Here is a 27,702-nt window from a genome sequence, read left to right as displayed (position 1 = left end):
GAACTTTTATTTTTTCATGTTTGGCCAATTCATGTCTTATTTTCAAACAAGTTCTTCACAAACTCAGGCAATTGAGAGTGCATCATTACATTCTAGCCAACAATGTAACACTTCTAGAGATCTTCTAAATGTCCATCCATACTTTATTGATTCACTTGGAAAATACCTGGAAGTCTCAATTCTGAAGGAGATTTACGACCTTTCTTTTATATATAATTCTGTCAATTTTCAGTAGGCTACAATATTTTAAAGTTTATCATTTGATTTAGGCATGTTATTTCGTCTTCTTGTGAATTTCTTCGAAGCATTGATAGAAATACATATTCATTTTTATGATCCCGTGGGCATATGATTGAAAGAATTTCAAGGTAAGAATTTTGTTCATAAGTTTTTTTTGCTAAACGTAGATGTACATAGTAGGTTGAATGCTTCTTTTAATAATTTAGCTACAATTTTATTTCTTTTGTTGATCTTTGGAATTTTCATATATGCAAGGAATAAAATGTTTGCATGGTTACATTGGAAGCACGACTATACTTAGTTATGCATTTCCCCTTATAGTTAGGATAGGAGTAGAATTAGTTTAGTTTGTTTCTTTTTTTGATAATATAGGTAGAAGAATAAAGCGAGCAACAACTAACTTTTTTTTGCATCATAAACATGTTTAGGGAAGTATCTGCTTTTTCATCGGAAATACTTTTGATTTTTGTGCCTTGTATTAATGCTTCTCTTTATATTTCTTTTTCTTTACAGATTCACGAGATGAGCCAATACTTATTTTTTCATTTTCTCCTTTATCTAATTGAAATGGGATGTTGGACTCTTTCTTATTCAAATTTTAAAAATCAAAGGAAATTACAAAAAATATCTTGTAGCAAGTTGTAAAAAGTACTCTTGTCCATGATTTGACCTCTGTCCATTCTGAATCGTACATTTTCTAAGTTGAGTTGAATCTTAACACTGCGCTGATTTATCTTACATTCGCTCAGTCACATTTCATTCTTCTGAGATGACTCAGAGCTTTAACTTGTAGATCTTCGAATCTCAGGCTTCTCCTTTTTTGTATTTTATTCATAAAATTTGCCGAGATCTTTCCCTCGAAACATTGAACCTTCAGGCTTATCAGACTCTTGAGCCTTTATTATATCGAAAGTATTTTAAAACATTTTCCAAGATTTATTATACGAGAATTCAATACCTCAAAACCTTAGAGACACACTATATCAGAAGCATTTTAAAATACATTCAGAGGTTTTTAGCTCGAGATCCATGTGGCCGATTTTATTTCTCTGCCAAATTCTTCGGTCTCGGAATCTCGTAAAATTATATTAAATTATTATAGTATCCAAGTTTCCAATATTATGTTTCTATCCAATAGTAATCTCGGGCTTCCTTTTTATTGTAATTCTTTTTAAAGACTTTAAGATAAATCTTTATATATCGAGACTTTCAATATCGTAAATGATATTCAATTAAACCTCTGAAAAAGAATTCCGCCAAAAACATTTTAATAGCAAAGATTTTATTTATCGGAGTTTTGTCTATCGGGGATTTTTTATTTCGAAAGCCTTGTTTATTGGAGCTCTTACCTTCAACACATCATACTTTGGATCTTTCCATATTGGAGGATTGCAATATCGTAAGTCCATTTTAAATTACTCTCCGATATTTCCGTCTCGAAATATGATGTGGCAATATTCACATGGCTTCCCACCATTTCACTTAATGGATTTAAATGTGATTTTATTGGTCTCGAAAGCATAAACGATTCACATTTAATTTGTTTTGATTTTCTCAGAACCTCATAACCTGAGGATATCGGGTTGTTATCATAAATCAATTTAAATTTCTTCTCGAGATTTTGTTTTCGCCTCTTTCCATCTCGGAACCTTGACATATCAGATTGTTGCAATCTCGTAAGTTAATTTAAATTCTCTCTGAGATCTTTACCTCCAAGATCTTATGTGGCATCCTTCACATGGTTTTACCATCCTGTTTAGTTTCAATGATTTAAAAGCAATCTCGTAGGCTTTTGGTCAACTCATTAATTACTGTAGGATTATGTAGAATTTTTCTACGAATCAACTAACTCCGATACCATGTAGAACTTTTTCTACAAATTAGCTAGCTCCAATACCATATAGAATTATGTAGAATTTTCCCACCTGTAGATCACTTGGTAATGCAATGTACTAAAGCAAAACACTTGATCTACTTCTACAAACAATTTAGCGGAAGCTTAATCGAAAATGACCAACATCAATAAGAACACATATAACTGATAAGAAGGAATCAATCACACATAACACAGAAGAATTTACCTAAGGAAAGCCTCAGCCTAAAACCCCAACTCTGTATTATCATACAAGTGGAAATATAGTACAGATTACACAAAGCCTTAGCTTGGAAGCATCCATCTCTCAATACAATCCCTCTGCTGCTCATAGACAGTTAAAGGCTTCTCACAAACCTTCTCCTCTGCCCTCCAAGCCTCATATTTCTATGCACAGTTTTCCTGGGTCCTCCAGCTGCAACCTGTGTGATTCTTACCTCACACACAACACTGACCTCTGAAACAACTGCACAAACCTGAAGGAGATAAATCATCATCATGGATGAGCTTCCTTTATAGGAAAAATGTTCATCCAACTGATATTACACTGTCCCTTCTCTGATTTCAACTAGGTCTCTGACAGAACTGACATGCATCAGTTATCCATGAGTGAATACACAGTTATCTGAAAATAATAGTTGTCACATGCATGCAAGCATCAACAAACTATATCTCATTAATTTAACAACTTGTTAAATTAATCTAACTAAACTTGACTAAGTTAAACTAAGTCAACTAATCCTGTCTAGATATCTTCGGCAAAATCACATAATCAATCTTTTGTCGACGCGTTTCGAACCAACCAGTGTGGTTCATCGTCAGGACAAGTTGAAGAACTGATCAGGCTAAGCTTGATTAAATAGAGTGTGCAGAGACTCCAACGGCTAATTTTGACCTGAGGATCAAAGTCAAACCCTTGATTTTTATTAATAGAAGCATATAATTAATTATTATTAGTTAATTGAGTAATGAATATAATGGTCATTATATCATCATATTTATTAAATAACCTATATTTAATATTATCCCCAAATTATTTAAATATAATTAAATAGTATTAAATTACTATTATTCCTAGAATTTAGTTACAATAGGTAAGTGTGTATTAATTTAATAATAACTGTTTAAATCAAAGGGTCCAAAGGTAAACTAGAAATATTGGTCATTAATAAATATGGTAAACTAAATATAAAGGTCATTAATAAATTAAATCTTCAAATAACCTAAATTTATTATTATTTAGATATAATAAATAGTATTAAATTACTATTATTCTTATAATATAGTTACAATAGGTAACTGTGTAATAATTATTAAAATTCAGGGTCCAAAGGTGAACTAGATCTCCTCTAAAATTAAAACATTTTTATTAATTATGATAAGTTCATACAATAATTATGTTTATTAAATACTCTATATTTACTTAATAATTTTTATCTTATAAATAGTATTCTAGTTAAGTAAATACCATAATTAAAGTACATGTTTATCTAACTTAGTAATTTATATCCATTAAACAATCAATATTTATTACTAAACTTTTTTATTACTTACAAGGTTTAAAAAAGTTTATTTTAATTAAATATATATGAATTCAGTTAAAGGAAATAACTAGGTTAAAAACAATGCAAAGAATCTAATCTAATTTTAAATTACCCCCTCGGATAGGGTTAAAACCATAATTGGCCCGAAACTACTAATACCAAATTACTACCTCCTGCATTCCAAGACGCACCCGCCAAAAACAGAAATTGAGGAGAGGGAAGACAGAAACCCTAAGACCTAACCAAAGGGGAATGAGGAGGCTAGGAAGACAAGGCTGGGACCCAACAACTGCTAATCTTCCAGCCATCTTCCCTATTAAGATTGTTCGGCCTTTTCTCAATCTCCAGGGCCTCTCTAAATTTGCGATGGTGAAACTGCGCAACTTTGGCAATGACTTGAGCATCCTCTATACAAACATGATGCATAGTCTTCCCCGCATGTTCAGCTAGGGCTGAGGACTTGGTTCTACCATGTCTTAAGTTAGCTGAATGCTCGCTAATTCGTTGATTGATAAAGCGACCAGTTTCACCAATATAAGGGGTCCCACGGGAACATGGAATGACATAGACGCCCTTCATGTCCTTAGGGTCAATAGGGTCTTTCACAGACCTGAGGGAGCTACGGATCGTGCGGAGAGGTCTAAAAGTTGCAGGCACATCGTACCTTCTCAGAACCCTCGCAATCCTATCTGTGGTCCCTTGGATGTAAGGAAGGTTCACACCCGTGATATGGTCTTTAGGGACTCTTCGGATTGAAGGCTCCTTTTTGGCCCTGAGGAAGGCTTTTCGACCTAGGTGCCTATTGTAACCATTCTTCTCGAAAACATCTAGGAGATGAGCCTTCTCCGCTTCCAGGCTCTCCTCATCTGAAATTCTTACAGCACGCGTGGCAAGCGTGCTAAGAACCCCTAACTTCTGAGCGGGGAAATGATGCGAAGACGCATGCAAATATTGTTCAGTATGCGTCTTCTTTCTAAACACCTGATGAGAAAAGGAACCATCCACCTTCTTAGAGATGAGAACATCCGAGAACGGAAGACAACCATTATCTTCTTTTTCCATCGTGAATTTAATGGCGGTGGACTGGTTATTGAGGTGACTGAAGAAACGCTCCAGTTCATCAGGACCATGAGACCAGACAACACCAGTGTCATCAACAAATCTTTTCCAAAGCTTCGGTAAGAGACGGGAGGAGGCCAAAGCCTTAGACTCAAAATCCTCCATGAAGAGATTAGAGACGACAGGGGACAAGGGGAGCCCATGGCAACTCCGCAAGTCTGCTCATAGAATTCTCCCTCGAAGCTGAAAAAGGTGGAGGTAAGGCAAAGCTCAACCAAAGGTTGAGGTAACTGACCCTGATACGGCTAAGTTGGTTGAGCTTTGCCTTACCTCCACCTTTTTCAGCTTCGAGGGAGAATTCTATGAGCAGACTTGCGGAGTTGCCATGGGCTCCCCCTTGTCCCCTGTCGTCGCTAATCTCTTCATGGAGGATTTTGAGTCTAAGGCTTTGGCCTCCTCCCGTCTCTTACCGAAGCTTTGGAAAAGATTTGTTGATGACACTGATGTTTTCTGGTCTCATGGTCCGGATGAACTGGAGCGTTTCTTCAGTCACCTCAATAACCAGTCCACCGCCATTAAATTCACGATGGAAAAAGAAGATAATGGTTGTCTTCCGTTCTTGGATGTTCTCATCTCTAAGAAGGTGGATGGTTCCTTTTCTCATCAGGTGTTTAGAAAGAAGACGCATACTGAACAATATTTGCATGCGTCTTCGCATCATTTCCCCGCTCAGAAGTTAGGGGTTCTTAGCACGCTTGCCATGCGTGCTGTAAGAATTTCGGATGAGGAGAGCCTGGAAGCGGAGAAGGCTCATCTCCTAGATGTTTTCGAGAAGAATGGTTACAATAGGCACCTAGGTCGAAAAGCCTTCCTCAGGGCCAAAAAGGAGCCTTCAATCCGAAGAGTCCCTAAAGACCATATCATGGGTGTGAACCTTCCTTACATCCAAGGGACCACAGATAGGATTGCGAGGGTTCTGAGAAGGTACGATGTGCCTGCAACTTTTAGACCTCTCCGCACGATCCGTAGCTCCCTCAGGTCTGTGAAAGACCCTATTGACCCTAAGGACATGAAGGGCGTCTATGTCATTCCATGTTCCTGTGGGACCCCTTATATTGGTGAAACTGGTCGCTCTATCAATCAACGAATTAGCGAGCATTCAGCTGACTTAAGACATGGTAGAACCAAGTCCTCAGCCCTAGCTGAACATGCGGGGAAGACTATGCATCATGTTTGTATAGAGGATGCTCAAGTCATTGCCAAAGTTGCGCAGTTTCACCATCGCAAATTTAGAGAGGCCCTGGAGATTGAGAAAAGGCCGAACAATCTTAATAGGGAAGATGGCTGGAAGATTAGCAGTTGCTGGGTCCCAGCCTTGTCTTCCTAGCCTCCTCATTCCCCTTTGGTTAGGTCTTAGGGTTTCTGTCTTCCCTCTCCTCAATTTCTGTTTTTGGCGGGTGCGTCTTGGAATGCAGGAGGTAGTAATTTGGTATTAGTAGTTTCGGGCCAATTATGGTTTTAACCCTATCCGAGGGGGTAATTTAAAATTAGATTAGATTCTTTGCATTGTTTTTAACCTAGTTATTTCCTTTAACTGAATTCATATATATTTAATTAAAATAAACTTTTTTAAACCTTGTAAGCAATAAAAAAGTTTAGTAATAAATATTGATTGTTTAATGGATATAAATTACTAAGTTAGATAAACATGTACTTTAATTATGGTATTTACTTAACTAGAATACTATTTATAAGATAAAAATTATTAAGTAAATATAGAGTATTTAATAAACATAATTATTGTATGAACTTATCATAATTAATAAAAATGTTTTAATTTTAGAGGAGATCTAGTTCACCTTTGGACCCTGAATTTTAATAATTATTACACAGTTACCTATTGTAACTATATTATAAGAATAATAGTAATTTAATACTATTTATTATATCTAAATAATAATAAATTTAGGTTATTTGAAGATTTAATTTATTAATGACCTTTATATTTAGTTTACCATATTTATTAATGACCAATATTTCTAGTTTACCTTTGGACCCTTTGATTTAAACAGTTATTATTAAATTAATACACACTTACCTATTGTAACTAAATTCTAGGAATAATAGTAATTTAATACTATTTAATTATATTTAAATAATTTGGGGATAATATTAAATATAGGTTATTTAATAAATATGATGATATAATGACCATTATATTCATTACTCAATTAACTAATAATAATTAATTATATGCTTCTATTAATAAAAATCAAGGGTTTGACTTTGATCCTCAGGTCAAAATTAGCCGTTGCAATATAGCCGTTGGAGTCTCTGCACACTCTATTTAATAAAGCTTAGCCTGATCAGTTCTTCAACTTGTCCTGACGATGAACCACACTGGTTGGTTCGAAACGCGTCGACAAAAGATTGATTATGTGATTTTGCCGAAGATATCTAGACAATGTTATGGATCACAGAAGTCTAAATTCCTTAATCAACTAATCCTCTCAATATAGAACTCATCCTTAATTCCTTAATCAATGGAGTAAATCAAGGACGCATTCCCCAATTAATGGAGAAATAATTGCATGTTCTCACAAAGACTTCAAGTTTGATTTTCCTTAACTAATTAACTCAAACTGAATTAATTAATTAATATTCCAAACTGCTGGTAAGACCAAATTCGAATTTACTTCCTATAGATAGATCAAGGATTGCTATAAATAGGAAGGGACCGAGAAATGTTATTTTTAGAAGATGAGCAGTTTCACCTCTCACCCAAGGTGGCCAAAAAAGCTCATTGGCCAAACTGCTATTTTTACAAGTGCTATTTTTAACAGTTTTATTTTTAGCACTTCCTAAATTTAGCATTTCTTGTTGCACACTTTTCAACACTCCCTCTCAACAAGAAAGGCTTCCTCTCGAACCCGATCCTATAACTCTGGAATGTTCTGCATGCAACACATCTACCAAGTGCGGTTGCTCCAACAACACTCGGAACAAAAAAACTCCCAACTGACCTCTCTGTTGGGCTAGAAACATACTCTGATGCTGAAGCTCTACCTGTTGCTGACAAGTGCTCCCTCTCTGACCTCTGCGCTACTGCAACATCTCCATGCATCTCACATTGTTGCACCCTTCTTTGTGCTACCCTGCACTGTGCAACACACTTGTGCCTCTCGCATTGCTGCAACCTGCATGCTCTGCGCTGTCCTGGGATTCCCTGCACTGTAGCTCTCTCTATCGCTCCATCCGCATCTGTCTCTACCTAATCAATCAGTTCCTGCTATTCCACGTCGGGGTTCCCGTAGTAAGGTCTCATCCAAGAGGTTGGGTACCTCAAGGATCCTGCACCTCATCCTTGGGATGATCACTCTACATCGCCCCACCTCCTACTTGGAGGTATGGCTGCATGTGATCCCTCAGCCCACCTGGCTCGGAGTTTCCCCCTACTGGAGGTCTCTGCATAGTTAGATGTCTGTACTCAATATCCACTCAGCTTCCCTTGTTGTGGTTGCTCCACAACCCCCTGAAGCTGCTGCACCAATTGTGGCTCCTCCACAATTGTCTGAGACTTCTTTTGGCTCTGCATGTTGAGAGGTAATTTACTCTCCCTCCCAACCACCAAGTCTCTAACCTTTGCCTTGCTCCTCAAGGCTTTGCATGCATCTTGTACCTCAAGTGCATACAGGTTCTTGGCTAGCACACCAATCTATTTCCATTTTCCCGCCGTCATAAAATTTTCTATGAAAAGAGATTATTTTAAATTAGCGATATCTCCCTCATCCGAACTCCGATTCAGCAGATTTTTTTTTTTTTTTTGGGTATTTTTCCGCAAGGAATCTAAATCTGATATTTATTTTTGAAAATTTTGTACAAAAATTTTCAAAACTACTCTGCAAACTCTCGGCCCAAAACTCAAAACTTTGAAATCTCCTCTTAGTATATTATTCTCTTTTTGATCACCTGTGCTCCGATACCATGTAGAATTATGTAGAATTTTTCTACAAATCAGCTAGCTCTAATACCATGTAGAAATTTTTCTACAAATTAGCTATCTTTGATACCATATAGAATTATGTAGAATTTTCCCACCTGTAGATCACTTGGTAATGCAATGTACTAAAGCAAAACACTTGATCTACTTCTACAAACAATTTAGCGGAAGCTTAATCGAACATGACCAACATCAATAAGAACACATATAATTGATAAGAAGGAATTAATCACACATAGCACAGAAGAATTTACTTAGGGAAAGCCTTAGCCTAAAACCCCAACTCTGTATTATCATACAAGTGGAAATATAGTCCGGATTACACAAAGCCTTAGCTTGGAAGCTATCCAACTCTCAGTACAATCCCTCTGCTGCTCATAGACAGTCAAAGGCTTCTCACAAACCTTCTCCTCTGCCCTCCAAGCCTCCTATTTCTATGCACAGTTTTCCTAGGTCCTCTAGCTGCAACCTGTGTGATTCTCACCTCACACACAACACTGACCTCTGAAATAACTGCACAAACCTGAAGGAGATAAATCCTCATCATGGATGAGCTTCCTTTATAGGAAAAATATTCATCCAACTGATAGTACATTGTCCCTTCTCTGATCTCAACTGGGTCTCTGACAGAACTGACATGCATTAGTTATCCATGAGTGAATACACAGTTATCTAAAAATAATAGTTGTCACATGCATGCAAGCATCAACAAATTATATCTCATTAATTTAACAACTTGTTAAATTAATCTAACTGAACTTGACTAAGTTAAACTAAGTCAACTGATCCTCTGAATATAGAACTCATCCTTAATTCCTCAGTGGAGCAAATCAAGGACACATTCCCCAATTAGTGGAGAAATAATTGCATGTTCTCACAAAGGCTTCAAGTTTGATTTTCCTTAACTAATTAACTCAAACTGAATTAATTAATTAATATTCCAAACTGTTGGTAAGACCAAATTCGAATTTACTTCCTAAAGATAGATCAGGGACTGCTATAAATAGGAAGGGACCCATAAATGCTATTTTTAGTAGTTTCACCTCTCACCCAAGGTGGCCAAAATGCTCATTGGCCAAACTGTTATTTTTACAAGTGCTCTTTTTAGCAGTTCTATTTTTATCACTTCCTAAATTTAACATTTCTTGTTGCACACTTTTCAACAATTACTAGACAATCTGACCTATCACTATGCTCACATGGAGACCTGTTTGATTATCTATGTTTCTTTATGTTTTATTCAATCGTGACTTCCATGTTGCCCTACTATTCAAGAGCTTGGATTTATTTTTAATTATAATTTAGTCCAACATCCAAGCATTCATTTTTCAAGATGGCTCAATGAGTTTAGGGATATCCATCCTTCATGGTGTGTGCACATGGATCATATCATTGTGCCTTCATTGGACATATATCCTCACATGCAAGTTGGGCCTCTTTTTACTCTTCACTATAATCTTCCTGACTAATGAAATGTTCATCACCTGTGGCTCGCTTACGTTTTTGTCCTTGTTTCACTATTGGATGCTCGTCTCATCATCCTGATCATCTTTTAGTGTGCATCCTCGTTTTCTTTTCAAGGCACTCTTGAGCAACCACTATGGTAATGCAACAAATTAGTAAAAAAACAAAGAGAACAATTGTTGCTGCAATTCATAAAGAAGCACATTTTCATTTTCATTTATGATGAATTTTATTTAATTTAAATTCCTTGAACATGAAATATTATTTTTCTAGCTTTATTGCTTGCTTCAGTTTAGATTTAATAAGTGACAAGTTTGGGTCAATGAGAACTGCATAGAGTACAACTTCTTCATGCTTTTAATTCCATTTGAAAGAAGAGATTATCTTTTGTTGGAGAAAATTGATATCTCTCAGGTAAAATTTAACGAAATTCTTCAAATGCTAAATCTCATATGCCCACTTTCATTATTTTCCATTTCTTTATATTTTTGTTTCATCTTTGTTTTTAGTTTTCCTGATCTCAAACTATGTTTTGCAGGTCTTCACGAACTTTTTCACACCCCTACTAGCTCATATTAGACACTCATTCTCCTTGTTGTTTTCTTTTGAGTTTTGTACGAGCAATTACAATGTTCATCAAATAAGCTAAATTGGGGAGTCCCCGAACCTTCAATTAATTTCTCAAGCATTGCTTTTATTATAAAATTGTAAAGACGTTCTTCATGCAGGCTTTGTTTCGAAACAAAACATTTGCAAAGGGCAGAAACTTCTCTTTTGGCTTCATTTTACCTCATGACTGCTATTCACTTTATGGTTTGAGAGCTTAATTGCTTATAACTCTGCAAGATAGAATTCATTCAAATTTCAACATAAGACGAACACACACATGCTTGTCTTATTTTACTCTTTTGTTGAGATATTTTTATAGTTAGCCTTGTTGGGTTTGTCTTTTTAATTTGGGTTTTTCTTTCATTTTTCCATTTCTTGCTTGACATTTTTGGAATATGCCATTACTTCAGTTTGGATTTATTTTTCTTTTAGCTATTGGTTATGGTTTGTTTTGCTGATACCACCAGGATTTATGTAAAAGGGATTTTCCATGCTTAACATTGGTTGACATAGATGGGAAATTCTTACTTACTTTGATCATCTCATGGGTTTTGATTAACCTTAAAGGAATATTTTTATGGAATTTTAATGCCCTCTTACCTTAAATCTTTTCCATGGAGGAACATTTATTTTTCTAACCGATATAATCCATCTTTTCAAAGAAAGAACTGACTTGCATTTAACTCAATGAATTCCTCTCGTCCCTCCACTTTATAAAAGTCTCTTAATGAATAGTTGCAGGAAAGGATATGGAGTCAACATTGTGGAAGTATTATATCCATTAGCATAAGTCTCTTTTACTATCCCACCTCTTTCACTCAGCTACATTATAACTTAGCTCATAAATGTGCTTATCAAAAGGGTGATTAAAAGGGGAAGCATTGGAAATACAAGTAAACCTATCGGGGCTATGGATGCTCACTGGCAGAAGGGCCATGCTTGTATGGCTTTAAGGACAACTTTGTCGCAGTACTAACAAGGCTTGCTAGCAGAATAACAATGCGAGAGACCATTCATATTGATGGATATATGCTTTATCTAAAAAAACTCCTATATGTACCTTCTTCTATCACTCATACGAGGTAATCTTAAATGTTAAATATTCCTCAAAATTCAAATTCATGATTTTAGACTCATATATGTTTTAAATACTTATCTTTTTTGAACTTATATTGCTTGATTCACTAACGTGGGACCTATGGGAAATGTTTTATTGTTTGATAGTTTAATAGAATTCCTCACTTTTAACCTTTGGGTAAAGTGAAGTTCGTCATCTTTTAACCATAGATAATTGGTTCTTCCGTGTGTGTCGTCATTTTTGTGGTGAAATCACAACCCCCCCATTTTAACTTATTATCTCATAATAATAATGGGGACCTTTTTTGTAAATTTTGGCTAAATCGCCTTTTAATATTTTATTTTGGTCAAATGTAAGACAATTTTGTGAGATTTTCATTTTCTTCGAATTTTCATTCTGATTGCTTCAATACGTTCGATTTATTGCTAGCTTCCCATCAGTTCTCATTTCATCTCATTTGGACTCACAATTTACAAATGGTGCTTATCCGAAGTTCCTTGATTTTTATCGTTTAGGCTAAAAAAAAAATGTACAAAATGTATATTATTTCAATCTTTGTAATTTAATTGTAAATATTGATTTTATTAATTTTTATTGCTAACGGTCCTAAAGAACCACCACAGTTGAGATTGTAGAACAATTAAAATTATGTTTTTTGGATCTTGGTAGTCTATTTCAAATTCCATTTTTAAAAAACCTCTAAAATCTTGAAACTCAAGTGGTTGTAGTTTTAATGTGGTGAGGACTTATTAATAAAAATGGCTATAGTTTCATTAGGAGGGAGATCCCACTCCATGTGGCCCTCCTCTCCCTCCTCCCATCACCTCATCTACCCATTCCTCATATCGAAACTTTAAATTTCATAACTTCTATTTCTTTTTCTTCTGAAATCCATACTCTCGAAACCCTTATACCTCCCTCTCACCTCACCTCTTTTGTCAAGCCTACGAGTTATAGATGCGATGCGTGACGAGTTAGGTGAGTGCTCCTAGTTATGTGCGACGAGCCGGGTGAGTGACAAGTCGATGGGTGCGACGAGTTGGAAAGCGGATGCGTTGGTTGCGACGATGGGACTAGTTGGAGGAGAGCGATGAGCTGGGGCGGTCGGTTAAAAGCGCCCAGGGCACGAGCACGACAAGCCAACGAAGGTGTCAAAAAAACGAGAATTGGGAATTCAGCTAAGTACAACGAACTTTGCGAAGGTCACCTTATACCGTGCGAGTTTGGCATGTGGACCGGACGGGGCAACGGTGTGGGCAAACCGACATGCGAAGTGGGCGAGCCGATAGGTTATGTGGGCGAGTTGGCCGAATGGGCAGGTCGGCCTGGGCAGGCTGACCCACGAGTCATCCATGGCAGAGTGTATATATTAGCGGCTGAGTGGATGGGAGAAGCAAGGAATTCAAGCATTGGAGTCTTGGAGATCAACACAAGGGAGCTCAAGTGGAGGGTGAACAAAGTGTTGGTGCATAAGAGAAGTGGCAAGGTGTAGGTGGCCATATGACCGAAGCACCAAGTTGGGTAAACGCAAACGCAGAGTTTGGCGAATAGGCAGATGAGCCGCAGGTTGGGCAGGCGGCCTAGGCGGGCGTGCTGCACGACATGCGAACCGACAGTTGATTGGACAAGTGGTTAGACAATTTAGTGGAAAATCTAAACAGTTTGCAGGCGGATGAGTTTGCGGTTGGGCGGTTCTGCGGTGCGAGAAGAATGAGCTGAAGTGCGGGTGTAGCAAGCTGGCGGGCGAGTCGTGTGGTAGAACGGGTGAGCTGTCGAGTGGGCACACGAGGTGCAGGAAAATTGCGGTGAGGCAGGGTGAGAGCGCACGAAGTCCGGGCGGAACGTCGAACGGTGGGAGAGTTGGTTCGAATGACGGGGCGAGCTATGGGTGGAGTGCTGGGTGGGCGACACGCTGCGGGTAGGTCCGAACAAACCAGTGAGCTCGGGTGAAACGACACGACAAAGGTTGAACGATTGCCACGAAAGGTTGAAAAGCGCAACAAAAACGTAGGAGAGGGATTTCAATTTAATTTTTGTGAGGAATGATTGCATGAAAGAGGTGATGAAAGGCTTACTTCATTGGGAGTCTTTGGAACCTGTTTGGTGCTGATTTTACCCTTGCAAAGCTTTGATTTACATCCTTTTCCAGAAGCGCAACGAGACTGCTAGAAGTTCAATGAAACTGCCAGAAGCGCATCGAAACTAGGTAAACAAGGGTTTAATGAGGAATTTTGATGCTCTGGTGGCTAGGATGAAGGTTGATGGTAGAGAGATGCTCAATGAAAGTGAAATGAGCAATTAGAATGCTTGGATGGTCTACTTATAGGCTTGGAAGTTGATTTTTTGATGATGGCATGACATCATATGTCCTTTTGAGAAATGATGAAATATGGTAGTGTACTGCATTTTTGTAGCTTTATTAGGCAAAGTTACATATTCACAAGGAGGAAAAAGTACCTTAGAGAACTCTTTGAACACTTTTCCCTAATTACTACTCCTATAATGGTGACATGAGGTGATGACATGACTTCTAAATGACAATGATGACATGACTTAATAATAACACCAAATGAATACCTAAAACCATGATTTGGACCTTTAGACCTTTGTAGTATGAATGACCATGAAATGATGACCAAGACACTCTTTTGGTGACCCATCACAAGGAGTCACGACAAGACCATGGTGGCATTTTATGACCTTGAATATGGAGGGAGTAGTAGTGACCTAGAACTGACCAACGATCAAAATTTATTTGAAAATATAACAATTTGACCTAATAACCCTATCAACCACTTGGAAAGAGTACATTTTGTCACTGGTGACTCATAGACACTAACAATTCCAATGCAGTATTGTTTGGATTGTAAGTTAATCTATTATTGCCAGAATTTCTCTAATTGATTTTAATTTTTGTTCTAAATAGTGTATTACAATTTGATTGAGCACTATTGTCATATCAATTTGTTTTATGCTATTAAAGTTCCTTAAGAGCTATCTCTGAGGAGCATAACAAAATTAGAATTAATATGAATTCATTGAAATAGGAATGTACTAAGTAGTAACAATTTATTGTTTAAATACATTCTTGTTTTGTTTTTTCTTTCATTAATTAAATGAACTATTTCTTTTAATTAATGAAAATTATGTAACGAATTTAATCATATAAACAATCATCTTGAATTGAGAGAAGACTATCCTTTTCCATTTCAAGATAGGATTAGCTTTTTGCTTGCATCTCAGATTAAATATGCATATAGATTTAATTATTGCATTTCTAGAAGTCCCCTCATGCAGGGGCAGACCTTAGTTGCGACCTGGCTGAGCCATAGAGTCAGCTTAAGGATTTGCTTGCTTGCATGTGCACAACAAGAGGGCATATATGATTTCTCTCTATCTATTGGTAAATAATAGATATATTATAAGTCAACAGAGAGAGAGAGGGGGTAACTAGACCTAATTGAACCAGTTAGAACCACTACATCAAACACATAAGAGCTTAGTTGGGGCTCTGACCGGGTGGACTCTCTCACATGTTGATGAGGTCAATTTTGGCCATCAACGTTTTTGGCGCTAGAAGGAGGGTCACAATAAATTGCCTCTTTAAAGATTTTGTGCTTTAAGATTTTATCTTATTACTGTGGCTCCACTTAAAAGATCACCTTGGAGTTGCTTTACCAGGCTTCCATCAACTTCCACTCGAATAAAGGTAGTTGAGATTCCGTCTAAGATCAAATTTAATGATAAGACTTCTGCTTCCGATCATCTCTTTTAGTTTATTTTAAATGGTAATAATTTCAATATTTCAATATTGACTCAACTCGAGGTCTTAAATTTGGACTACTGGAAATCAAGGATTCTGAAGATGAAAAAAAGTTTCAAGACTATAAGTTTTCATCATATTCACCATGAATTGAACACAACAACAAACTCTTCATCCAATAAAACACTATAATTTGACACATAGTATCTATTTTATGAAGAATTTTATAGCAGTGTTCTCCAAAATGCGAGCACATATGCTATTTTTTAACTCATACTCTTCAGTTTTTCAGTGTTATAATTCAAACTTATAGCAAGTATATATTATTTACGGTTCTAATTTGTCTTTTTTAAATGTGTTGATGGCAGGGAAAATTTTAAGGATGGAATTTATCTCAAAGTTTAGAAACTTTGGCGAATTTCACTTGTCCAGGATATGCCATCTATAAGATGTTCGATGGTATTTCCGTAAAAATATTCAAACCTATAATGATTTTTTATAGTCTCTATATAAAATTTTAGCGATTTTTAAGGTAAAATAATTTTATACGATGAAATTTAGGCGAAATATTTTTAGGAAAAATGGAAATTAACTAATCTTTTTTTTGGAAAAAGCATAAAAAATTAGCCCACTTGCGAATATTAGCCCCTAAAATTTTCTTAGGATGATGAACTAAAGCAATCCTAAGTCTTGTTCTTGGTGGACACTTAACAGCCAACATTTTTAACTATAGCTCTTTTTGGATCACTTGCTTATTAGTTTACACTGCTCAGATTGGTTGGTTTTTCTCTATTTACTAGGATAGTTTCAACTTGCCTTTTGAGCCTATATTGTGTATTATTATTTATATGGTAATTGTATAGGTTACATGTAACTTTACGCTTATAAAGCTTTTATATATATATATATATATATGAATAACACTGAATATTTTTTTTGACGGAAAAAAAAGAAAGAAAGAATAACAATGAAGCAAAATTTCAATAGCCCCGTATCTGTATGTGAAAGGAAGAAAAATGAAAAAAAGGGTTTCCACCGTGAGACCGCGACTATGGATGTACACCCGATTTCAATCTCTGTCAAATTGAGGTTTTACCCAGGGTTTAAGCACCGTCTTAATATCCTTCCTGTACGAGCAGCCAGTGGCGTTGTCTTAGGGTAAAATGCATTCGTCCATGAGAGGATTTCGCCGCCCTGCGTTGCAAGGGGCAGCGAGTTGTCGTGGGCTTAAAGGTACCGGGGTTTCAAGCAGCGTCAGAAGCTCGGATTTGCAGGAATACGAAAGAAGGCATGTACAAACGAAAGAAAAACTAAATGAAAAACCACCAGCAAAACAAAGCAGCAGTTGGCTTAGTTCGCTTTCTGCATTAAACCCATTTAGAAAACCATATACGGTCATGAACGAAACTTTAAGTCCCCTCAACCTTGAAAACCCTGCTATGTCAATGGGTTGTTACAGACATCTAGGGGCTATGGCAGGTAAGCAGAGTAAATCAAAAATAGAGGATGACATAGAGAACGCCTTTGAAAGAGCATCCACAATTGATGAGCTCAAGAGAGCCTTCAAAGCAATGGAGTCGGTGTTGGATGACGATGATAAGAGGCTTGGTTTGGCTTGTCTCAGAATGGGTCAAGAGTTCGAATCCGCAGGTATGGACCCTGAAACCGTTCTTTCTTATGCCAAAAGGGCACTTAGAATCTTTGAAACGGATGCTAAGGATTCTGTTATGATAGCCATGTCTCTTCATCTCATGGGTACCGTGCATTATACTTTGAAGAAGTTTGATGAGAGTTTGGGTTATTTGAATAGGGCAAACAGGATATTAGAGAAATTAGAGAATGAGGGTACCCAGTTTCAGACGAAGCCCATTGCCTTTGCTGTGCAACTTCTGTTGGGAGATGCAAAAACAGCCATGGGGAGGCGAGAGGAAGCTTTGATTAATTATACTCGGAGTTTGGCCTTGAAAGAGGAGGTGCTTGAGCCTGATCACCCTCAACTGGCTGTTTCGTGTAGGCAGGTTGCCGAGGCATATGTTGCAGTACTGAATTTCAAGGAGGCATTGCCCCTGTGCCTGAAGGCATTAGAGATTCATAAAATTCATTTGGGGCATAATTCAGTGGAGGTAGCAGCTGACAGGAGGCTTCTTGCTGTGATATACAGCGGATTAGGGGACCATAAGAAGGCATTAGAGGAGAATTCAGCTGCCAAGAAAGTTCTGAAGAACTGGGGCATGGATTCGGAGCTTGTTTACGTAGAGTTGGATACGGCTAATGTGCAAATTTCGCTTGGAAATTACAATGATGCAATCACTACCCTGCGTGGCATCGTTCAGCACACTGAAAAGGAGAGTGAGCTGCGAGCAATGGTGCTTCTTTACATGGCGAAGGCTCTCTGTAATCTGAAAAAATATGCTGACTCGAAGAAATGCTGTGAACTGGCCGCCAACCTATTCAAAAGGTATGAAACCACTAACCCTGCAAAGGTGGCCGAAGCCTATACAGAACTTGCTATGTTGTACGAGTCGATGAATGAATTTACCACTGCAATTAAGCTCTACAAAACGGCCCTTGGTATTTATGAAAAGTCTCCCCAAGACCAACATGCAGAAGCGAGCACTGCAGGACGGCTTGGGTGGTTGCTCATGCTGACTGGCAGTGTGCAAGAAGCTATTCCTTACTTGGAGAGTGCTGTTGAAAGGTTAAAAGAGAGCTTTGGGCCCAATCATTTTGGAATTGCATACATTTACAACAACTTGGGTGCAGCATACGAGGAGCTCGAGAGGCCTCAGGCAGCAGCACAGATGTTCGCAATGGCCAAAGAAATAATGGAAACTGCCCTGGGACCGCAGCATATAGACACGATTGAAACCATGCAGAATCTTGCGAATGTGCATGGATCAATGGGCAGGTTAGAGCACTTTATTCCGTAGTTTTTTACTTCTATCCTCATTTGTTATAAACAACTCTATAAATATAAAGCAAAAAATGACAAAAAAAAAATGTTACAAGTTTATCTGCAATTGAGGGGTGCGCTTGTCAACAGCTGGAAGCTAGTTTTACAAACCACGTCAAATGAACTAAGTGCGTTTGAGTGAATGCAAATGGGTACATTAAGAATTTGATGCACTATATTTTTGCATGGATGAAATTCTCATTCTTTTTGGATATCCATGTTCTCTGTTTGCTTCTTCTCCTTTGACAAGGGAGGATTTCATCGAATCCAAAAGTGACCTCTGATTTCTTTGTCTTGTCTGATGTGGCTATTTGGTATTGTTTGATTCCTTTTCCTCAAGGGTGTTGGAAAGTGTTTCCTCGTCCTGTAAGCCACCATTTTCCTTTTTCTGTTCTGATTCCTTGACAGTGTTACATGGGGATGCATCCCAAGGGTAGGGGACATGCTCCCAATGCTACATGGTCTTGGGTACTCTGAGGGGAACATCACATGATTGCTTGGCATTGCTGTTGCTGCTGGGAGAGAATACTTCATTCCTCAAGCACTGTTGCTTGTTGTGAGTTGTGACCTTGCTCCTGGGATAGAATACCTTGAGGCTCAAGCACTATTGCTGGTTGTGATCTTGCTGTTGGGAGATAATACCTTGATGCTGGGAGAGAATGGTAAATACCTTGCTTGATGCAGGAGCAACACTGCTTTACTCACTATCCTACACAACCAAAAATAATATCGGCCTATAATTATGTCAAGTTTTCTTTGTTTTCTAAAGTGGAGCACACTGTTTGTGGTTGATTTCCTCATCTGAACAATCTCCGGGGCATTCACATGAGCCTAGAAAAGCCAAAAGAGGTCACATTTGGTTCCACCTAATACAATCAACCTCACCCACTAATAGGTACCAAATTCATGTTTTTAAATGTGCCATTTCTCAAAATATCTAGTTGGAAGGCTGAGGAATCATTCTTATTTCTTCAACCATCAATTGGTGTCAATGGAAATCAATGTTGAAAGATGTGGATCCCCATTGGTATATAACCAATTGCCATAAAGGGAATCACTGTCATGAAGGAAAAGCACTGAAGATGAAGAAATTGTGGTAATTGGGTTGACATTAAGGGACTTTCGAATTCAAGCTTTTGTGATCCATAACCTGTTAATATAAGAAAATTTTCAGAAGAAATCACATTGAAAATATCTTGTCCTGAAGATGAACCACATTGGTTGGTTCGAAATGCGTCGACCAAATATTTTCAATGTGATTTCTTCCGAAAATTTTCTTATATTAAGGGACTTGTTGAAATGGAAAAATCGTGGTAGTGGAGTGTTAAGAAATAGAACATAAGACAAGAACTTGGAGGAAAATGCTAAAGCCATTCTCAGGACATGTGTTCATTACAGGACATCAATTTATAGAACATATATTTGACCACCTGCAGATCTAGATCTCGCTGACAACTCATTGGTGGATGATGACATCACCTCAACAATAGGATGGCAACTCGTAAGGACGTAATCTTGGACTTTGTGATTGTTGAGGGACTCTTAGCCTTACATTATCCCCCTCAACCACAAGTCTGAGTAATTATACCAATAAGGCAACATGAACTAGTGCGTAATTTGGTATCATCTTCAATCATCAATCGAAAACCTTTGAATTGAGCCTTGATGAAGAAATGCTTGAAAAATTGCCAATATGCATGCGAAATGGTTCATCTAAAATGAATTTTAGACAGTAGAATCTTTGGAAGTGAATTGCTATCATGTCTGAACATTCTCTAATTACTTGATCATTTGCCCAGTAATTTCGCTAGAACAATCTGGGATCTTTTGCTAATTGGTGAACTGTTAAATTGGCAACTAGGGCCAAATTCCACTTTGGACAGCTCATTTGATGGATATGATGATTGCATTGAATTCCTCTTTTCGAGAGGACCAAAATCGACCTAAAGATAATCAAATTTGGACAAGCAGAAATATGTTTTTGAATTTATGCCCACACATGTGCAAATTGTCTAGGTCGGCCACATCATCTTGTAGGCTCATGAAGCCCAATGGATGTGTCTCTTGAGCCCCAACGACTTGTATAGATATAAGAGACCTGAAATCTCATTTTGCAATATATCATCACACACAATCTTCTCTCTCCTTCTCTGATTGGTTCGTACAACTTATTGGGCAGCTATTTTTTTCTCACATGTGTGGCAAGAAGAAGGTCAAATTGCATGTCAGATTAGAGGCTCGAATATCAGAAACAGTTGCAGGTTTGACCAATGTTGACCAGGGCCATATTGACCTCCTTTGACTGCAGTTTTCATGTCAAAATTTCGGTTTTGGAGAGTTGCTTCTGGTGTCACAAAAACCGAGATATTCTGGGCACATTGACTGAGGCTGATTGCAGGGCTGACAGCAGAGTTGACCACAAACTTTAGTGCAGGATTTGACCAAGTTTGACCGCTGATTTTGTGACTGTTTTGGGCTGATGTTGACCACTTCAGAAGGCCGAGTTTGAGTGCTTTTGACCGAGCTCCAAGTGGACTGTTTTGTTGCTGTGTTGACTACTGTTGACTTTTGGTTAGGACATAATTTGACTGCTATTGACTGCAGATTTGCCAGGGTTGTTTTGACTCTGATTTGGCAAGTCAATTTTGACTTTTGTACTCTCTCTCTCTCTGCTGAGCATTTGATATAATAATAAGAAGAATTGATCAAAGGGTTTTCCCCATAATTCTGGTGTTCTTTTGTCTTGGCTTGTCTTCTGCATTTATGTTTGATGTTCTTTCATCAGTTACTGTCATATGATAATGGTTAATGTGATTGCTAATGGATTAATGGAATTAATAATGGGCTAATGTATTAATGAAGTAACTGACCTAAGCAAAGAACATGTTAACTAAAAAATTAACATGGTATCGGAGCTCAGGTGAGGACAAGCCTACGCAAAAGAGAAAGCAATCTCTAAGAAGTTTGTTAACAAGTCTCTATGGCCTCCTTCGTCTGCAAAGATCAAACAACATGAAGTATTGAACCATGGGGGCTTTACATGCCCTAGCAAGGAAGGAGGATCTCTAAAGATCAAAGGCTTCATTACATAAAAAAGCATACCTAAATTTTGGGCATGATCTCTAGCCATAGTCACTGTGACTAGGCCTAATCTTATCCTAAGAGAGCGAAGACTTTTGAGAGGCATATAAACCCTGATCTGGAGGACTGAGGGACCAATTTGATAGCCCACTCAAAGCCGAGCTATTTTTCAAAGAAATTGGAGTCCTGGGTTCAACACGTGAGGTTTGGAATCACAATCTAGGAGGATCAAATTCTCTGCGTTTCCTTAGAGGTCCGAATTTCAGAAGCACTATATTAATCGAATTTCTGTTTGGGAAATATTTTGAAGTTGTCCTTTTCAATCACTATAGAAAGCAACTATTCAACAATTAATCCTGTGATTATTCTTTGAGCTCTCGGCCCATGTGGAGAAAGTATACTATTTAAGAATCTCTACGTCTTCATCCTTAATTGTGAGGGAAGTCTTACCTCTACAAATTGAAGGACAACTCTGTGGACCTGTATTTACACTTGTAGTGTTGAGAAATTAGGGCATGCTGAGTTAAAAGATTTCTTTGCTTGATAATTGCTTGTGATATACTTTTACTTCCTAGCTTATAGTCTTTTCTTTGTTATGTTATTATTGTGTTCTCTTTATCAAGACAATTACCAATACGCACAATAAAAGACAAGTGACACAGTATGTAGGCTTGTCAGCCAGGGCCAAAACCTCTCACCTCTTGAGAGGAAAACCCGATCAAAATTCTTCTATCTTCAATTGATGAGTACCAAGACCATGACACAAACCCTCGACTCTAGTATCCTCCCAAGAACCTTGTCACTAACCTTGGTGCTCTTCCTCTTCCCTTTCTTGACTTTCTTCTTGATCTTGAATTGCTTTTCTCGGTTCCTTCCAGAGAAACTCGCTCTCTATCCTTCACATTGCTTCTTCTCAACTTCTCCTAGAGAAACTCGGTCTTTATGATATCATTGGCTTCCCCTAGAGAATCTCGGTCTCTAGATCTCTATCTCGGTCTCCCAGAAGAATCCTTCCTTTGCTGTCCCAAAAGAAACATCGTCTTCACTTGCCCAGAGGAAACCTCTTGCTTCTCCAGAAGAAACCTCCTTCGTTGATCTAGAAGAATCCTCTTCTTCGCTTGCCCAATCCTCTTCTTCGCTTGCCCAAAAGAATCCTCTCCTTCATTATACCCAGAAGAAACTTCCTTTGCTATCCTTCTTCGCACTTTTGCCGCTGGGCTCTCCTCGCACTTCCTCTTGATCGAATAGCTTATCGAGTTGTTTGCTTTCAAGTGAGGCTGAGTTAGGCTTTATACACACCTCATCTCATGTCCTTTAGGCCGACATGATTACTAGAGGTTAGGCCGACTTCTTCTAGCATGTTCTTCCATCGTTGTAGGCCGACTTGAAGAGGATAAGTGACAAGGTCTTGGAGGATACTTTACATAGACAAATTTGACCTTTTACAAAGTGTAACATGATTTCATTACATGACAATGATTCTATCATTTTATGACTAGATGACAAATAATTCCTAAAGACTCTCAATGGGAGTCTTGACTCAAAAATAAAATCTCTTGCTCATGAAACCCATGAAGCAAGTCAATACGATAATTTTATTTTTCCTTCTTTACATCACATTACATAAAATCATAATTACTTGTCATTATGAAGACCGAACCTAGTTACACTTTTCAACACTCCCTCTTGACTAGGGAGGTATTCATAATGGTACTTGGACTTTCTCAATCTGAAGAATTTCTCATAAGAAGAATTCGGATTTGTAACTCATTTATATAGCATCATATCAACCAACATTGTTACATAGCAAGGCCTTGACTAACAACTCCTTATCTCCACAAGATCTGACCTCAATGCTTGGCGAGACCAATGATTTATAGACACACTCATCATTGTCTCTCTCGGAACATACCCTGCCCGGGTACTCAGGATATGTCCCATGAGGACTATTCTTATCTTGGACTCCCCAGTCCCCAAAGAATATCGGTCCTCCATGACTACTCTTCTGTTGGATGCCCTATCTCATCCTCAAAGAGCATTAGATGCCAAATGATTACCCAATCCTCCATTCTGTCTTCCCAGGTCAAGACCAGAATGACATATCTATCTCTCCTTCTCAAATAGGGAGGACATATTCCAATAAAGGAATGTACTCATTCCTACCAAAAATGAATGTACCTAAGCTCCCTTTTGGCTTAGGAATTTCCAAGTTTTCTTCCAAGTAAGAAACTTCTTTTCAAGCTCCTTCTTAACTAGGGACCTATAGTAGCTCCTCATGTGGAACAACCAGCTACCTGAAGAACTCCTCTCTCCTTTGATGTCATAAATTCCTTTGTCATGGAGTCTTCATCTTTAGGGGACTTCTTCATATGGCCTAGACCATCCATCACTTTCATCCATGAGTTAGTCATGTCCTCATTTCATCAGACAATGATCCATCAATTTTCCATCTGGCTTTGTTTTATGTCATTTTGCTTTCATGCCATATTTTCTGGAAGGATCTTACATCCTTCAATATGGTCCTCTTGGAAGTCATCCACAGATCTTCCCTTTGGCAGTCCTACATAAGCCCGTCAGATATTAGTTCAAAAATAATGAACACTTAAATCAAACATTACCTTTGTTATGGTCTTTCATCATGACATCTTCCTGTAGGTATCAACATCCTGCATGCAAATTGACACATCTCCAAACATATCCATTGTCAAGGGTCTTCATCTTTTTCCAACTTCTATCAGAGTCTTCATATTTTTCTGGGAGATATTCTAGTCAACTCTTCTTGGTCTCGGATGTTGAATGCCTTCTACCTTTGTTACATATTTCCACTATCTCTTCCTTTCTTTTCACACATTTCATTCTCAGGAGCTTCCAATAAGAGTTTCTTAATTGTAGTCAGCGTCCTTATGATTTATATGAGAACATATTATGTTGATTTCATCTAGTGTGACTTATGATTTTCTGCAATCTTTCAGAGGAGATCCTTTCTTTTTTTGATCATGTTTTCCCAAGATGGAAATAGTGATCCATATTATCTGCAATCATATGACATGGCTTTCATAATATCTTATGTAAGCATACATACCTCATCCTTTCTTTCGGTCATCTAAACTTCCTGCAGCAGCTTCATTTGAACGAAATATCTTTCTGCTTTCCTATTATGTCATCATACCATCATCCCTTGAATCCTATGAGTTGGAATTCCTAATGAAACATTTGCTTCCTTTCTAGATTGGCGAATCCTCTGATGAGGATTCCATCAGAGAAACTTGAGGATCTCTCATATCCTCACCTGACAGATGTTTCCTTATTGACTTTTGTATGATGGTCCCAGTCGATGATGACCTCTACTTGTAAGTATCATTTGAGATTTCAATGAGGTTTCCTAAGAGCTTCTTATTCTTTGTAAACAATAGAATTTATTCCAGACATACTTTCTACTTCCCATGTCAAGAGCTCTTACTTCTAATGCTTCTATCACGATGCTACTTTCTATTTTGATGCATTCTATCTTATTTATACTGCATCCTATCTATAACTTTCAAGTGAAAGTACCTTCTAGTGAAGAAGATCATCTCAATCATAGTAGAGATCTTTTACTTCTTCATTCTTAAGCTTCTTTGACTCAGGCTCTTTCACTTCTTCAGTAATGTGGGCTTCTTCCCTATTCCTCTTGTCCTTACTACGTTTAGGACAATCTCTTCTATAGTGCCCAAGTTCTTAACATCCATGGCATCTTATTTTATCCATGTTCTTCCTTTTCTTTTGAGGACCGAACTTTCCAAATTTCCCTTTTCTTCTTGTCATAACAACATATGCTTGATTCTGCTCATTTGGTCCAACATCAACCTTTGCCTTCAGTTTGTTTTCTTTGATCTTACAGAGTGACCATAGATCTTGAAATGGAGTAGTCTCTTTCTTCCAATATAAACTTGAAGTGAAGTTACCCCATTCTTCTAGTAGTGCATTCAATACCACTGTGGTCGTTTCTCTATCAGACATGACTTCTCCTAGTTCTTGTAATTGATCTCGAATTTTTGATATCCTCATAAAGTATGAGGCTACTACATCTTCCTTGGATATCTTCAATTTGTAGAGTTCTTGCCTTAATGAGATTACTTCTCTTGCAGTTTTTACGAAAAACAACTCTACCAATTTGTCATATATAGCTTTTGCAGTCTCCAACTTTGATACATATGGGATTAGAGAGTCTTATAGATTCTATAAGAATCCTCTGGGCTCTTACTTCTCCCTCATGTATCTAGCATGTGCTTGAGTATCTTCCTTTGGAGGCTGGGTTATCGACCACTTGATGTGATCCATGACCTCATTATCAATAAGATTTAGGTCTGTCCTTTTTTCTACCATGCAAGGAAATTTGCAGCCCCTACCAATTTTTTGCTTTCCTTGCAAAAAGACATTTTGATATTATCAGATATAGTCATAGACTTACTTCATTGATTGTTGCTTGCTTCCTCCTTAATCTTGATGTTGATAGAGGATCTGCTTCACGATCCTTCTTGAATTTTCTAGTCTTCCTTCTTTCTTGAAGAGCTTCCACTCTTTTGATAATGTATGAGTGCTTCTAGGGTTTCGGTCTTTCTTCCGGCTTCCTTCTTGAAGATAATTTCAAGACTCTTGTTGGTGTAGATTTCTTTGATCTAGGGTTTTGAAGATCTTGCCCTTGGTAGCCCTTGGATTTGCTACGATCATTGCTTGATGGCTTCTTGATTGAATGCCCCTTCTTGTCTTTAGCACCTAAGCTCTGATACCATGTTGAGAAATCTAGGACATTCAGAGTTAAAAGTTTTTTTTGCTTGATAATTGCTTGTGATATACTTTTACTTCTTAGCTTATAGTCTTTTCTTCGTTATGTTATTATTGTGTTCTCTTCATCAAGACAATTACGAATATGCACAATAAAAGACAAGTGACACAGTATGTAGGCTTGTCAGCTAGGGCCAAAACCTCTCACCTCTTGAGAGGAAAACCCGATCAAAATTCTTCTTCTAGATCTTCAATTGATGAGTACCAAGACCATGACATACACCCTTGACTCTAGTATCCTCCCAAGAACCTTGTCACTAACCTTGATGCTCTGCCTCTTTCCTTTCTCGACTTTCTTCTTGATCTCGAACTGCTTTTCTCGGCTCCTTCCATAGAAACTTGGTCCCTATCCGTCACACTGCTTCTTCTCGACTTCTCCTAGAGAAACTCGGCCTCTATGATATCACTGGCTTCCCCTAGAGAAACTCGGACTCTAGATCTCCATCTCGGTCTCCTAGAAGAATCCTTCCTTCACTGTCCTAGAAGAAACCTCTTCTTCGCTTGCCCAGAAGAAACCTCTTGCTGACCCAGAAGAAACCTCTTCTTCGCTTGCCCAGAAGAAACCTCTTGTTGACCCAGAAGAAACCTCCTTCGCTGATCCAGAAGAATCCTCTTCTTTGCTTGCCCAGAAGAATCCTTTCTTTCGTTATACCCAAAAGAAACTTCCTTCGCTATCCTTCTTCACACTTTTGCTACTGGCCTCTCCTTCACACTTGCTCTTGATCGAATAGCTTATCGAGTTGCTTGCTTTCATGTGAGGCTGAGTTAGGCTTTATATACACCTCATCTCATGTCCTTTAGGCCGACATGATTGCTAGAGGTTAGGCCGACTTCTTCTATCACGTTCTTCCATCGTTGTAGGCCGACTTGAAGAGGATAAGTGACAAGGTCTTGGAGGATACTTTATAGAGACAAATTTGACCTTTTATGAAGTGTAACATGACTCCATTACATGACAATGACTCTATCATTTTATGACTAGATGAAAAATAATTCCTAAAGACTCTCAATGAGAGTCTTAACTCAAAAATAAAATCTCTTGCTCATGAAACCCATGAAGCAAGTCAATACAATAATTTTAATTTTCCTTCTTTACATCACATTACATAAAATTAGAATTACATGTCATTATGAAGACCGAACCTAGTTACACTTTTCAACATGTAGAGGCCAGGAAAAAAGGGGGTTTCCTCAGATAAAGCATCATTTTCTGA

The 27,702-nt window shown here is 37.8% G+C and overlaps 1 protein-coding gene across 4 annotated transcripts in view; it reads left to right on the top strand.

The window, feature by feature from the left end:
* The first annotated feature begins 16,571 nt into the window (after nucleotides 1-16,571).
* Nucleotides 16,572-27,702, top strand: part of LOC149146914 (Tetratricopeptide repeat (TPR)-like superfamily protein) — a 36,024-nt gene continuing 24,893 nt past the window's right edge. For 3 of the 4 annotated variants that reach the window (XR_016262704.1, XR_016262703.1, XR_016262702.1), the window contains exon 1: nucleotides 16,572-18,538. Coding sequence is in view for 1 of the 4 variants with exons in the window: in XM_089440166.1 (XP_089296292.1) it covers nucleotides 16,794-18,538 (1,745 nt within the window). In the remaining 3 variants the exon portion in view is untranslated. The remainder of the gene's footprint in view (nucleotides 18,539-27,702) is intronic. The other variant, XM_089440166.1, reaches the window with a different exon arrangement.

The sequence above is a fragment of the Pinus tabuliformis genome, chromosome 9 (assembly GCF_031772625.1).
Source record: "Pinus tabuliformis cultivar Carrire ecotype Pingquan chromosome 9, CPIR1, whole genome shotgun sequence".
NCBI lineage: Eukaryota > Viridiplantae > Streptophyta > Pinopsida > Pinales > Pinaceae > Pinus > Pinus tabuliformis.
Note: the sequence above shows the minus strand (reverse complement) of the source record. Positions and strands in the feature narration are given on the sequence as shown.